This window comes from Colletotrichum navitas (genome assembly GCF_030913465.1).
Source record: "Colletotrichum navitas strain CBS 125086 chromosome Unknown LY79scaffold_56, whole genome shotgun sequence".
Classification (NCBI taxonomy): Eukaryota; Fungi; Ascomycota; class Sordariomycetes; order Glomerellales; family Glomerellaceae; genus Colletotrichum; species Colletotrichum navitas.
This window is the reverse complement of record NW_026850602.1, coordinates 212,622-226,014: the sequence shown is the minus strand read 5'-3', so window position 1 is coordinate 226,014 and position 13,393 is coordinate 212,622. Positions and strand designations below refer to the sequence as shown.

At 54.3% G+C, this 13,393-nt stretch overlaps 4 protein-coding genes across 4 annotated transcripts; 1 reads left to right on the top strand and 3 right to left on the bottom strand.

Annotated features, from left to right (window-relative positions):
* Nucleotides 1-243: 243 nt before the first annotated feature.
* On the top strand, nt 244-2,964 carry LY79DRAFT_521010 (uncharacterized protein; the record flags this gene model as incomplete). The annotated part of the gene is made up of 1 exon (XM_060555301.1): nt 244-2,964. One exon carries the CDS (start codon nt 244-246, stop codon nt 2,962-2,964), a length of 2,721 nt encoding a protein of 906 aa, XP_060411396.1.
* Nucleotides 2,965-4,341: 1,377 nt separating this feature from the next.
* Nucleotides 4,342-5,409, bottom strand: LY79DRAFT_521007 (uncharacterized protein; the record flags this gene model as incomplete). Its single annotated transcript, XM_060555300.1, has 1 exon — nt 4,342-5,409. One exon carries the CDS (start codon nt 5,407-5,409, stop codon nt 4,342-4,344), a length of 1,068 nt encoding a protein of 355 aa, XP_060411395.1.
* A 741-nt stretch (nt 5,410-6,150) lies between these two features.
* LY79DRAFT_692438 (uncharacterized protein) lies at nt 6,151-6,574 on the bottom strand (the record flags this gene model as incomplete). Its single annotated transcript, XM_060564765.1, has 1 exon — nt 6,151-6,574. A coding segment is annotated over exon 1 (360 nt), but the record flags the coding sequence as incomplete, so codon positions are not given.
* A 2,145-nt stretch (nt 6,575-8,719) lies between these two features.
* LY79DRAFT_310823 (importin-beta domain-containing protein) lies at nt 8,720-12,534 on the bottom strand. The gene is made up of 6 exons (XM_060552340.1): nt 12,171-12,534; nt 11,615-12,081; nt 11,371-11,555; nt 9,273-11,313; nt 9,093-9,219; nt 8,720-9,038 (listed from the first exon to the last, which is right to left on the bottom strand). Exons 1-6 carry the CDS (start codon nt 12,226-12,228, stop codon nt 8,869-8,871), a joined length of 3,048 nt encoding a protein of 1,015 aa, XP_060411393.1. The 5' UTR covers nt 12,229-12,534; the 3' UTR covers nt 8,720-8,868.
* Between the last annotated feature and the right edge of the window lie 859 nt (nt 12,535-13,393).

Below are 13,393 nucleotides of genomic sequence, written 5' to 3'. Positions count from 1 at the left end.
CTCCAAGTTCCAACACGACGGCCCGCTTTGCTATCCGCCGCTCTCCCAAAACTTTCCTGCCCGGCAAAGCTCACTCCGTCAGGCTTCATTGCTTGCTTGCTTGATCCATCTGGTTCCTGCCTCAGTGAACACGCCCCAACCTGATCCCTCTGACCGCCTCCAAACCTCCCCCGCCTTCAGTACCCGCAATAGACAGCAACACCAAGTCGGCCTAGCTTTTGGGCTACGCCCTCATGCTCCGCCATGTCTTCCAAAGACCGTGACGTCGACGTCGACGTTGATCGGCCTCCGCGCGACAAAACCGACAAGCCAGAGAAGAAGGCCTCGAGAAGCAAGTCGGACCGCAGCAGCAGGACCGACAAGGAGCACCGATCCCACCGCGTGAGCTCGCGCTCCTCCAGATCCAAAATGACCGACGGCAGCGACCTTCATTCCCACTCCCACTCCCACCGCCGTCACCGCACCCGCGAAGAACGAGACCGCGACCGTGACCGTGACAGGGACGACCGTTCCTCCTCCATGACTGATCTCGTCCCCGAAATGTCTCGCACCTCGCTCACCGGCCCCGCCTCGACTGACCGCATCTCGGTGCCCTACCCTACATTCAGCAAGGCTCACAGCAAAGAGGCCGTCCGTGGCAGCCGTGAGGATGTGTCCGGGTCCGGGTCCGGCGTCGGTGCCACGAGGAGGCACGACCCCTTCACGCCTGAGGCGACGGACCTGGGCGACAGCGAACTTAACCGATCCAAGAGCGCTGATCAGTCCGAGAAGCAACGCAAAGTCTCGTCCAAGAAGGAGTCGAGACCCCCCAGTCCGCCCGATACGGACTTGTCGGGCAAGAGACGGTCAGGCACGCCCGAGGAGCCGTCCAGAAAGGTTCGCGAGGAACGTTCCAGCTCCAGGCTCAGCGGAGAGGCATCGAAGAGAGATCGGGAGAGTAGACCGAGCTCGCGACTCAGCGGCCTCTCACGATCGGGCTCCAGGGCCGACGACAAGTCCAGGCTAAGCTTCAAGTCCAAGACCAGCAGCCAAGCTACATATGTCAAGTCGCCAGCATTCCCCCCTGGTGTGCACGAGAGCCTAAACATCAAGCCGAGCGCCTCCCGAACGTTGTCGAAGCGGAGCTCATCAAGCAAGAAGAGTCGCCGATCTGATCACCACGACGACGACTCGTCCCCCGAGAGCCTCCAAGACTCATCCCCCAGGACCCCAACGCAAGCGCCGCCATTCCCGCCGCCTTTTGCAATGCACGATAAGCCACCGGGAACTCCTCCTCAGGTTTACCGCGAGAACGACATCACACCGTCCGCGACACCAATGACCGACATGCCGCCGCCGCCGCCGCCCACCGGCCCTCCCCCTCCCCCACCGCCTCCGCCCGTGGACGTTCAGGAAGCACCGCGGGTCGACTACCTTTTGCAAAACGGCGGTCTTATTCAGCCTATCCCCAAGACATTCCTCTCGGTCCTGCCCCGGCAGAACGGCGCTCGACCATCTAACCCGCCCCTGGTTGGTGCGCAGACGTTGTTTGCGCCATTCTTTAACCTTTTGGACCAGTATAACTCGGTTCTTAATCGTAATGGCTCCGTAGCAGTCGCGACCGGCCATAGATCGGTGGCCCGCCGTCTGCTGGACCGCCTCGAGAACGTATTCTCCAGAGAACTCCCCGAGGATGGATGCATGTGTGTGGTTTGCGAAAGAGGACCCGACATTCAGCATCGCGGTTTAGGCTGGGGCGAAGTTCTCGAATGGGTCAGCGGCCGTATCGATCTTCCCCAGTGGCCGCCCTTCGACCTGGCAAGCCTGGGATCCAAGGCTGTCGAGGTATCAGCAGACCTGCCGCCCCGTCCCGACTCGCCGGTCAAGATTGACCCCGATATCGCTGAGGAATTCCGCGAGCATTACCTCAGACAGTCTAAGAAGGTCAGGGGCGCCGTGGACAAGTGGCTCAACACCTGCGGTGAAACGACCGCACCCCCGCCTCAAGATGTAGACGACGAGACCCTGACGTTTGCTATCCTGACGAACCTAGACCCTGAGGACCAGCCGTACTTCAACGCCATTCTGTCTGGATCCAACCACCCCAAGCCCGCGACGAGAGCACCGACGCCCTTGCACCGAGCGCGTCCGGAGCTCCTTGTCAAGACGGGCTTGGCCCTGCAGCGCCTCTACCGACTGACCCAAGTGCCGCGAGATGCCGAGGTCGCCATGTACCTTGTCAAGAACCCCCACACGCACGATCTACTCATCACAATGTCCGACATCAACGCGCAAGAATGGGAGATCTTGACCTCTGGCAGATTCGACGGCTTCCTCTGGTCCGGAGCCGACGGCGACGATATCGCAACCCCAACAGGCGAATCGCGTGGCGCGACACCCGCGAGTAACTTTGCCCCCTCTCGGCCCTCCACAATGAGCCCAGGCGTTCGGGGAACGCCCGGTTACCCAGGATCTCGCAACACGACTCCGTTCTCTGCCTACTCCCGTGGCGCTACCCCCGCCTCTTTCATCAGCAACGCATCGTCCGCCGCGGTGAATCGCCAGGCGGTCTCTCGAGACGAGGAGATGGAGATGGCCGTCCTAGCAGAGGTGGAGCGCGAGATCTACCAAGGCATGGAGGCATTGGAGGACGCGTTCGAGGCGCTCCACCTCAAGGCCGAAGTCGTCCGAACGGGTCTGCGCAACCGTGGCGCCGGCCTGATGCACAGCCTGCAGAGCCGCCGGCGCATCGACGTCCTTCCCAACCCGAGCTCCGGCAACTCGCAGTCGTCGGGGTACGAGCGCCCCAGCTGGGCGCAGGGCGACTACGACGCCAACAGCGATAGCGAGTGGGGAGGCGACGACTTTGAGCTCGCGCCCGACGACTCGGCGAGCAACATCAGCAGCTCGCGGCACCGACGGCCCAAGAGGCGGACCGAGAGAAGGACGCCGGCGCCGATCGAGGAAGACGATGAGGAAAACTGAACTCTTGAGGGAAAGGAAAGGCTCGATGGGAAGTGAGGATTCACGAGCTCCCTGATGGACAAAGGGTGAGCAGTGAGATGCTTTTGTTTCTTGAGATACGAAGATACGAGAAAAAAAAAAAGGTTTCGAGAAAGATGAAACGACATGATGTGAAAATCAAGAGTTTTTTTTTCTTTCTTAGATTTTATCTTTCTTGTAATTTTTGTCTTGCATGGAATACTAAGGCTGGAAGGTCCACGGTCCGAGAATTTGTTGTTACCGTTGCTGCCGATGTCGTCGATGCCGAGGTATCAGGCCGCGGGCCTGTCCCTTGGAAGGAGAAAAGAGAGAGAGAGAGAGAGCAGGACGGACAGATCCCTCCCCTCTCTCATTCTTCTCTGATGGGCCATCGGGAGGGTCCAGTCGAAAGTGGTTCAGGGAAAGGGGCTTCTCTTCTCATTCTCAATGCACGAGAGGACATCATGGAGCGCGAAATCATCATGTGCGCCCGCCCAAGTTTGTCCTCCTTGGTAGCCCGCGATGCAGTCGGTCGGTTTGTTGCATTGTCATGGAGTCTTGGGCATTACGCTCTCCCATTATGGCGGCGTGCTTCTTAGGTTTTTTTTTTATTTTTATTTTTTTATTCTGAACGAATCCAAGATTCCCTCCAGGGCGATGATAGTTCGTCTTTTGATCGGCTCGCCCCCAAAAGATTGTGAAGGTGTGATCCGAGCGCGTGAGGACCTTGATGAAGGTATGTCGTCGATGTGCTATGGTGGTCTACCAGATTCGTCATGGGGTGAACAAGCAAGGGGCATTCGCCTTTGACATCTATCGGGAACGACAGGCTAGCTTACAGGCTAGCTTCCATGCCATCTTAGATATAGATTCGGGGTGGAAGCAGGCGCGGAAAAGGAAGCGGCCTAAATTCATGCAATCGCCGTTGCTCTATAAATTGCGTAGGGACGGCACTGAGGCCACTATCTGTTCCTAGTCTTCTCCTTGCCTTAGCTACCACGGTACCGCGGACCTGGTTACTTCTCCGCCCCCTCCCAACTAGGACGAGCGACCTGTTTCCATCAAATCCTAAATGCAAATCCAATGAGAACTCATGACGCGCCAGAGAAAGTGAATCCTGATGATCGGCTGCTTCTGGGAGCTGCCGTGTGGTTGAGTGCCATGAAAAGGGGGAACGAACAAGAAGGTTGTAGGTAGCAAAAGATACAACACCAACGAAAAGCTCCCGCGATGGTGGACATTCGATTGGGATGGAAGTGGTGTTGCGAAGAGAGAAATCTCGGTCGGCAGCTGGAACTGAATCATCCAGTCTTGAAGAGCAAGGTGATTGATTATCCAGTGTAGTCTCCTGATCAACTGATGTGCTTGGGCGCATCCACCTCAGTTCCCCTGCCCCGAGGTATCATTCTTGCCACAATGGCGGCCTTCTGCCGCTCCAATGACATGGCGCAGATGCTCGAAGCTTTGCTTTAGGACCTCAGTATTTTTTGTAGCAGACTTGAAATCCTTCAGTCCCTTCTCGGCACGCTTCTTAGCCGATTTGAGTGCCCGCTTATCACCCTTGCTCGACTTTCGGAGCGCGTTGACTGCCTGAGAAAGAGGAAGAAGGGCCTCCTGAAGGCATTCTCTGAGGACTTGGTTATCATGGCGGATTTGTGCCAGAACGGAGTCCTGCCTCTGCAGTTGCTCAGTATGCTTTTGAAGTTGATCTGAGTGGTCTTCCAGATTTTCGGACAATTTGCGAACCCGGGCTGCTTGTTGGAGCTTGATGGAGTCACCGGCCGAGATGACTGCCAGACTGTTGTTGACATTATCGATTGCTCGCTTCAGTTCCCGTCGGGAGGTGTGCTTCCTTCGCCTGGAAGAGATCGAGCTCAAGGTATCGATTTCATGTACACCCCTGGGTGACGGGCTCATGGGGTTGGGAGGCTTGGCGACCAGAGGCAACTTGATGATGTCAACAGGTTGCGATTTATTAATAGTAGCTGCATTGGTGTCGATCTCGATACTTTCTCGATGGAAATAGTTGCCCAGACCGTTCCTTCCCGCCTTCTCTCCAGGAGCATCGTAGACATGAAAGCTGGTCGCTGGTCGGGGTATAGTTGGCTTCGGGAGCTCTCCCTCAGTCTTAACGATTACTTCGGTAATCTGTGACGAGGAGTCTCGAAAGTTTCGATCAGGAGGTACTGGTATTTCTGGAGAATTCCTGGCCTTAGAAGGTTTCTTTTGGAATACAGCTGCGGCCGTTTTCTGCTTCTTAGATTGGGATGAAAATTCGTTCTCGTCTTCGATACTGCGCTTTAGTCCTGCCGATCCTGCGCCGAGCTTTCTCTCCTCCCGTGTTAGCTTTGGGTTGCAACATTTTTCTGCATCCCAGCCGGCCTTGGCCAGCATATCGACGATTTCAGCGGGAATGACCAGGCCGTTCAGGATTCGGACTGCTTCCATCATGGATGCGGGAAGTGGCCAGCCTCGATTCTTGGAGTGTTCCCAATGGTCCACAAGCTGTCTGTAGGGTAGCTGTTGGGAAATGTCGGCGGGCTTCTTGCCTTCCTCATCCCAAGACAAGCTACCGATATATTCGTCGACAGTCTTGTTGGAGTGCCGAAACGCAGGCTCACTATAGACGGTGTTTTTCTGTTTCTTTGCCCATCGTTTCCATCCAACCGACGTTTTGGCGTTGGTTATCCGGATTGCCTTCGGCGCGGCCTTCGGCGCGACCTTCGCAGTAGCTTCTGATGAGGAAGCCACGACGTTCTGGGAAACTGCCCGGGGAGCAGACTTCTGCGTAATTGTGAGTGTATTTTGGGGTCCGACGGTCACGGGTTCCGACTGAGAGTCGGCTGTCTTTGCTGGAATCTGTTCAAGATGCGTAGGTTGCGAAGCCAGCGAGGTCTGATTTGTGACTGGTGTCAGAGGCAAGTCTACCGTATCAGAACAAGGGACAATGGGTTTGGGCATAACTACCGCCACCTGTTTCGGTTGGGGAGTCATGCTTGTCTGCAGTTGTATGCTTGTGGAAAATGAAGCTGAAGTCGAAGTTTTGGGTAAGTGAAGTGATTGGACGTCAGGGGATGAGTGCAAAAGCAAAGGATGGGCAGAGTAGATACAGCCCTCCGCTGTCGGTTGCAGCTTCCTATCTTGTGAATTGAGGTACGGGTTACAACACTTGAAAGGGTCCCACCCCTTCTGGGTGAGTAAGTTAACGACATCGGAAGGAAGCACCAGGCCGTTGATAATCCTCAGAGCCTCCAATTCCGCGGCGGAGGGAGCTTGGTATATCTGGACTCGCGATGGGCCGGAAAACATCGAGAGGTAGATCCTTTGCTTCGTTTTCTCTGCAGGTGCTTGTGCTTCCTCGTCCCATACGACTTTCTCGAGTCGTCGGATGACTTCTTTGCTGGCATTGGTTAGATAGCGGCCCAGCTCTTCGTCAAAGCTATGAATGTTCGACATGTCTGGCCCGGTTTCGAAGAATCCCGGGTGAATTTGCTGTTTGGCCCACAGTTTCCACGCCTTTATTGTCATATCGGGAATTAGTATTGTCATGAAATGCCGCTATTTTGTCAGAGGCTTGTGTTAACCTGGTCTGGAGAGATACCATGTCTCGCGTATGACAAGGAGTTGCAGTGATGTAGAGGCTGGAAAATAAGATATCAGAGGGGGGAAAATCCGTGGCCTGAATAGCTGGCTTCAAATTCAAGGAAGGTGCCCTCGAAACAGATCCTTTGGAAAGGCAACTACTTAGTGAACGAACGCCTGTTTCCGTCAGAACAATGACATTAGAGTAAAACGGTCCGAATTAAGCGGCTAGGCACACAGGACGAAATATACTTCCTCACTTCTATTGTCAGAGAAAACCAGTATTATATCGAGGTCTCTCTAAAACTGTTGAATTGATATGCTGTTTAAACTTTCAAATTTGGGTGGATTCTCGTCAAGACTTGGTTTTTGCGCTTGCATTGCTAGCCGTCTTTATATTCGGAAGCTGAGCTCAGGATATGCTAGAGTTCAGGCACACAGGCTTCACAGGATCAGCCAGTTTTGTCTTATGCCTTGTCGTATTACTTGTTGTGTGCCACTATCCCTAGTTTCCATCGAGTCCATGACTATCTGCTTTGGCCAACGTGCCTTCAACTCAACACAGCTTCACGACTACTCCCTTTTGCTCTTTCGACTTGAATATGAACTTGGCAAAAAATGCCCCGGCCGAGCGTTTTGTTGCATTTATCGTCGGGTATTGTTCGTTATGTGTTAATCTGATAGCCGTCTTGAATTCATTCCTTCCTCCGGTAGAATCAAGTTCTGGTCGATTGGTAGTCTCAGAAAGCAGATCTCTGCCCTAGGATGTTGAGACACAGAAAAAAATGTACCTTGCAAATACCACTTTGTATCAAGTATTACAGCTACTGTATCTTGCAACCTACAGTTATTCACCCGACAACGATTGTGCCCGTTTGACCATCCATTTTCATTCCAAGGCTAGTTTTTGACCGAAGGCTTCCCAGTCCCAGAAGGAATACAAGTGCGTCATACACCATTTGTGTCGTCGTGTGTCTTGTTATGTTACAGTGCTGGAACTGTTTTCTTGAGTGGGGGAGCGAAGTCTGCACTCCTTAACTCAAATAACTTTTTACCGCAGGTGACCTCACTTATCCCGACTTTAAAGAAACATAGTACTTCCTCTAGGGTAATTCCGTATTCAATGAGTGCTATTGACTATCCTTGAGTATATCCAGATAAGGTCATCTCCCTTGTACTAATCATCGAGGACAGCCCCCTCCCCTGCTGATCAGGTGGTGAAGGGGCTGGATGGCACCACACATCCTGTCTTTCTGACCCTGCTGCCGAATACCAATGGCGAGTCCCATATTCGTTATGTCGACACCGAATACATAGAGAATTACGTTAATATTCGCCCGAGAGTTGGCATGTTGTTCGCGATTAAGGTTGCAGTGTCGATCTTTTTTGATGTGGTCGTTTTGACAGCGTCACCTCATCAACCAGTCTGGTCCACTTTGCCCAGCAAACAAACTTCACCTATGACACCCCTCTGTCAACTAGCCTCAGACACGCAAGCCCCGAATCTTCGTTTCTCCCGACTTATCTTCATCAATATTAATAATTAGGAGGGCGTCAAAGAGCCAACGACTGAAAGCTGATGCATACGAGAGCCACCGGGGAACAGTGACCTATGAATGGCAGATACTCGGGGTACATTCGACCCTCCATCGTGAAGCGAAGTCTTCAAGTCATGTTGAACTGGTTTTGAATTCTTGAAAAGGTATGGGAGGGTTTTAACTACCTACGACTTTGGGGCATCATGAGCTTTACTTCCACATACAAGCGGGGACCTCGTACGATGCTATGCCATGCCAGCAGCGAACCAACGAACATGGCGACGACGACAAGCGAAACATGCTCCATGGTGCTACACTGAAAAACCAAGCAACGGCTCCCGTCTTCCTCTCCTTGCCGCCTCTCCAACTACCGACAGCGCCACACGACCACGATGGAGTGAAATTCGTGCTCGGAGAGCCACCAACCGGTCTCTTACCCTAGCTCCTGTCATATCCAGTTGGCCTCCGGCTGTCGTTTGCACGCTCTAATGCTCTTAAAGATCTTTTTCCCTTTTGGACCTCTTATAATCTTTAGGGATGGGGGTAATCAATCGTAATTCTTTGCCTCGTCAGTCTTTCTCCTGCAGCCGCTCATCCATAACAGCTTTTGGCAGCTTCGAGCCTTGTCCACCAGCGTGCATTGCGGCGGTGACTCCTTCGGATCATCTCGCGTCTCCCTCTTTATACTTGAGAGCTGGGATGGCCAGAAAACATTACGTCTCGGCACAGTCCTCACAACTCCTCGAGGGGCCCGGCTCGGTCATCGATGACATTGCCCGTAGGCCCTTTAGCTGGCACCGCCGTTGACCGGTGCAGCACCTTGTTGGGCAAGAGCCAGCTGGGCGGCCTGAGCGTTCTCAGTCGCCTTCTGCATGACACCCTGGAGAGCGGCCTGGTCCTCAGCTGTAAGATGGGAGGCCAGGGACTGGTAGAACTGGGGCTGCTCTTCTTCCATCTCTGTTCGAGCATTAACCATGGTTCCATGTCAAGTAGAAATAGAAAATCACTTACTCATCAGAGTCGCACTGAACAGCTGGTAAGGGTCTACCTTGTCCAGAGGAGACTCGAGCAGGACACTATCCTCGCCAAGGTCGTCCTCAGACTCGATATCCTCGACGCCGCGGCTGAACTTCTGGGCCTGTCGCATGTTAGTTACGTCAACGGGCAAAAGCTGGCGGGATTGCAACTCACCTCCTCGTTCAAGAACTCCAGGTAAGCGGTGCTCTCGTCGCGGCTCTCGTTGGTCTCCTCTTCGGCCTCATCCTCGACATTCCAGTTGGCCTCGTCCTCGGCCCACTCGTCCTCTTCGCCGTAGTCGTAAGTGCCGGCCTCGAGGTGGTAGTCGTCACGAAGAGCCTCCTCACGGTTCTTCATAGCAGAGGGCAGAGTCTTGAACAGCTCAGTGACGCCCTGCAGCAGGCGAGGCCAACCGACGGCAATGCTCTGAGGGACCTGGTCAGCCTTGAGGCTAAGTAGAGCTGCAATGGCGACGATGCAAAGCTTCTTGTCGTGAACCCTGGTGAAGTTGGACATGCTGCCAAACCACAGGCTGAAGAACCTGTTCGTCCAGCCCTTGGTCTCAAGGATATGGAGGGTGAGTACGGGGTTGTAGTGGATCGAGTTGATGACAAGCTCCATGAGGTGGATCTTGTAAGCCTTGACCTTGACGTCCTGAGCAGTAAGGACTGTCATGGCGAACTCGATGAACCGCAACACGTAGTTGTCAATGTGGCCACGCAGGTTCAGCATCATGGCCTCGGCCAGCTTACAGGCGCAGATACGGTCAACGCCACCGACCTTGTTGTCGTTGAACATGTCCGAGATCATGGAGAAGAGAGCCTCGATGTACTCGGGCTTCTGCACCAGCTGGCCGGCACCATACTGGACAAAGTTGTCCAGGGCCGGAAGCATATCCTCCAGGTAGAGCTCGGCACCAGCCTTGAAAGTAGCGTGAATGAGCTCGAAGGCCTGCCACATGGTGGGCGAGATGCCCTTGGCAGCGAAAGTGCAGCTGTCAATGATCTCAAATACTTCATTGTAAAGATCATACAATTTGTTCTCGAGGGTGACTTGAATGACGGGCATGAGAACAGCCTCAATGTGCAGAAGAACGTCAGGCGTGCTCTCAAGGGTGAGAATGAGAGTGCCGATGGTCTGAAGGACACCTAGAGCAGTGATGCTCTTCTCGTCAAGGTAGTCTCCAAACTCATCATCACCGTTGTCCTTGTTCTTGTCCAGTACTTCACGGACTATGCGAAGGTAGGTGTCTCTCAACTGCTCGCTAAGAGCAACCGCAAATGGCGTCAACTCGGTAGCGAACACCTCGACGAAGTCCTCCATGACGTTGGCTAGGGCGTCAATATCGGCCTCGTTGGCGAGCTTGAGGAGCTGCTGCATAATGGTAGGGATGCTCTGTTGCATACTGGTACGGATGATGTCGTGCCTGATGAGGGGCTGCAGGGCGAGAGCTGCAGTCACACGCACAGGCAGGGCCGGGTCTGCCATGCAGTCAAGGATGTGACGGTAGATGGTGAGAAGGTTGTTCTGGTCCTGGAAGTTGAGCTGCTCGAACTTCTCGATAGTGTCGCAAGCACGCGCACGCAGGTAACCCTGGTGGCTCGTGAAATCGGGGAAAACGTAGCGGACGAGGAAGTACTCGACCTGGTCGGCGATGGGGCTCTTCTTGCCCAGAATAACGGGAGCCAGAGTGCCAATCATCCTCAAGGCGCCTTCCTTGGCAATGTGGTTCTTCTTGTCATCCGGCGCCTGCTCGTATTCGTTGACGACTGCGTTGACGAACTTGAGAATCTCGAAAGTCTGCTTTCTCCGGTTTTTGGTCAGGCCGACGAGGAAGTTGGTGGCGGCGACATCGGGGGCCGAAGCCTCCTCGTAAAAGTTGAGTTTTCTGTGGAGGTATTCATCCGGCTCGTCCTCGAACTTCTCGATGTCCTCCTCGGACAGACAGAGGACGGGGAAGACGAAATGCGTCACCAGGTTCTGCAGGTGAGGCTTGAGGTGGTTCCACATCTCCTTGGGGCGCACCGACTCATCGAGGAAAACAAGGGTGTAAGACAAGCAGGGTCTGCTGAGCCAGGCCGTCTTCGCAACCCACTTCTCAATCTCGGCCAGATAGTGCTTGAGGATCTCGGGCGCAATTGTCGCGGAGAACTCCTTGGCGAAACGGACCGCATCCTCGTCCTTGGTGTTGGTGATAGATTGGGGGTTGCCGTGCCTAGTCCAGTGTAAGCCAACACTTGCGAGTGCCGGGGGAGTCATTGAGCCATCCTACCTGATAAAAAGTCTGTTCAGGTTGAAGTACGCCCACTTCTTGGCCTTCCACCAATGGTGCTTCTCACGCTCGTATGAGTCGTCAGCCATGGCGCTGGCCGGCGTAGTCTTGGACACAGTCTGAAGGAAAACGGTGCACCAGCCAAAGTTGGTCTGTTGTGCGCGGAGGAAGGCAGAAAGCTCGAGCTGGAAACACTGTCAGCTAACGGCACCAAAACAGGCGCAGCAGATGTTTCTGTACGTACCCAGGTCGCGTGCTTGTAGGCTTTGAGAGCCAGGTGAAGCATCTCGCCGGCCTCATCGCTCTCCTGAGCGACGAGTTCGTTACAGATAGCCAACAGTCTGGGGAAGCTAGCCTCGATAATCTTGTCAAAGTGAACCCTGTTATCGCCGTCCGAAGACTTGAATCGGTAGGCGCGGCAGATGGCGAGAAGGCACTGCAGACCGGCCAGGACGGAGGCAGCATCGTTTGTGTTCAAAAGCTGCATCGTATAGTCCATAAAGTTGGGCCACTTCTCGGGAAAATCGAAGTGTAGGATACGCTGGAGGACGGGGATCAACTGCTGCCGGACCAGACCCTGAGAGGCGGCCATGATGGGCAGCAGGCGGTCGCGGAAGCGTGCCTTTTCATCTTCGGCGATTTGTGTCTCGTTCGGGCTGTGCTCCGACTTTTCCCATCCTCGATTTACGCGGTTCTTAATATAGATAACGGCTAGAATGAGGGTAGTCGTTTAGTAAGTCTTCTTGGCCGACAGGTGTACGACGGCAAGGACGGGAGGTCTCGGAGAGTCGTATACGTACTTGATAGTCGCACACTGTTGTCTTGCTCGTTCTGGAGGACGTCAAGGAGAACGTCCATAAACCCCGGGTGCTCTTCGATCTAGATGTCGTAGGAAGATGTGTCAGCTGGCAAATCCAACAACAACAACAACAACAACAACAACAACAGGAGGCGCGATGTGCGCCGTCGGTCCCCGCCTACCCGCCCCTCAGGAAACCAGCACCGGTCGTCTGGAGCGGGCTCCGGAACAAAGGAAAATGAGAAGCAGGTGGCAGGTGAGTGGGCGTGCCGTCCGTGTTGTATATGTGCGTGCGGCGTGATGTAGTGCGGATCGGCTGGGTGCCATAAGGGGGGCCATTTCGTGGGGGAGAGGAGGATCAGGACGAGAAGGGGGATGTGGGAAGCGAGAAAAGACGGCCGGAAAAGAAAAGGATTGCTTCTATTACCTGCTTCAACTGAATCTCAGCCCTCCGTCTCGTGTCGGCGTCGGGGTCCAAGCTGGCCGCGAGCAGGCCTCGAATCGCCGAAGTGTCCATCTTGGGTGAATTGACAGGGTGATGTCGAGGCGAAGGCGGGATAGGAGTTGAGAAGAAGGAAAGCGGTGCGGGTGGTGAAGACAAAATTTTGGGCGGGTCGTCTGTGTTGCCTCGAAATGGCGGGGCATGCCACGGCGGTGCGAATGGCCAGGAGAGTGTTTGTGCGATGCGTGCGCTGCTGTTACTGCCACTGAGAATTAATGGATGTCAAGCCAGGTCAAGGAGCCTAAGGGGGTCGACAGGGACAATGTACAATACATTTGGCGGGAAGGGGAGGGTGGGATGAGGTACCTGGTGCGTTACCAAAGCTCTGCAGTTTAACCAGGTACTCTTGTTGTGATAGTATTCTATCCGTAACGACCTACCTCTTAGCTAGTAGGTATAAGGCAGAGTACCTGTTCAGGCCCGATGCGTAGCCGATTGTCGCTAGTGCGAAGCGTCAGCTTTGGCAGGCTAACGTAAGGCGGCGGCGGCAGAAGGGGCAGCGGGCTAGACTTCTTCTGGCCGAGGGTGTGCGAGACGGGAGGTCACTACCTACAACCTAAAAATACCCAGGATTGAGGTGGCAGAAAGTTGTGAAGGAGGAAATGTCCGTGTGCGTATCTGATTTGCGTGGGATGAGACGGTGCGGCTTGAAAGGCACACACACAGGTGTGGTGTTGATGTGTCGATAATGCTGGGGTTGATTGGCTCGCAGCACGTTTCTC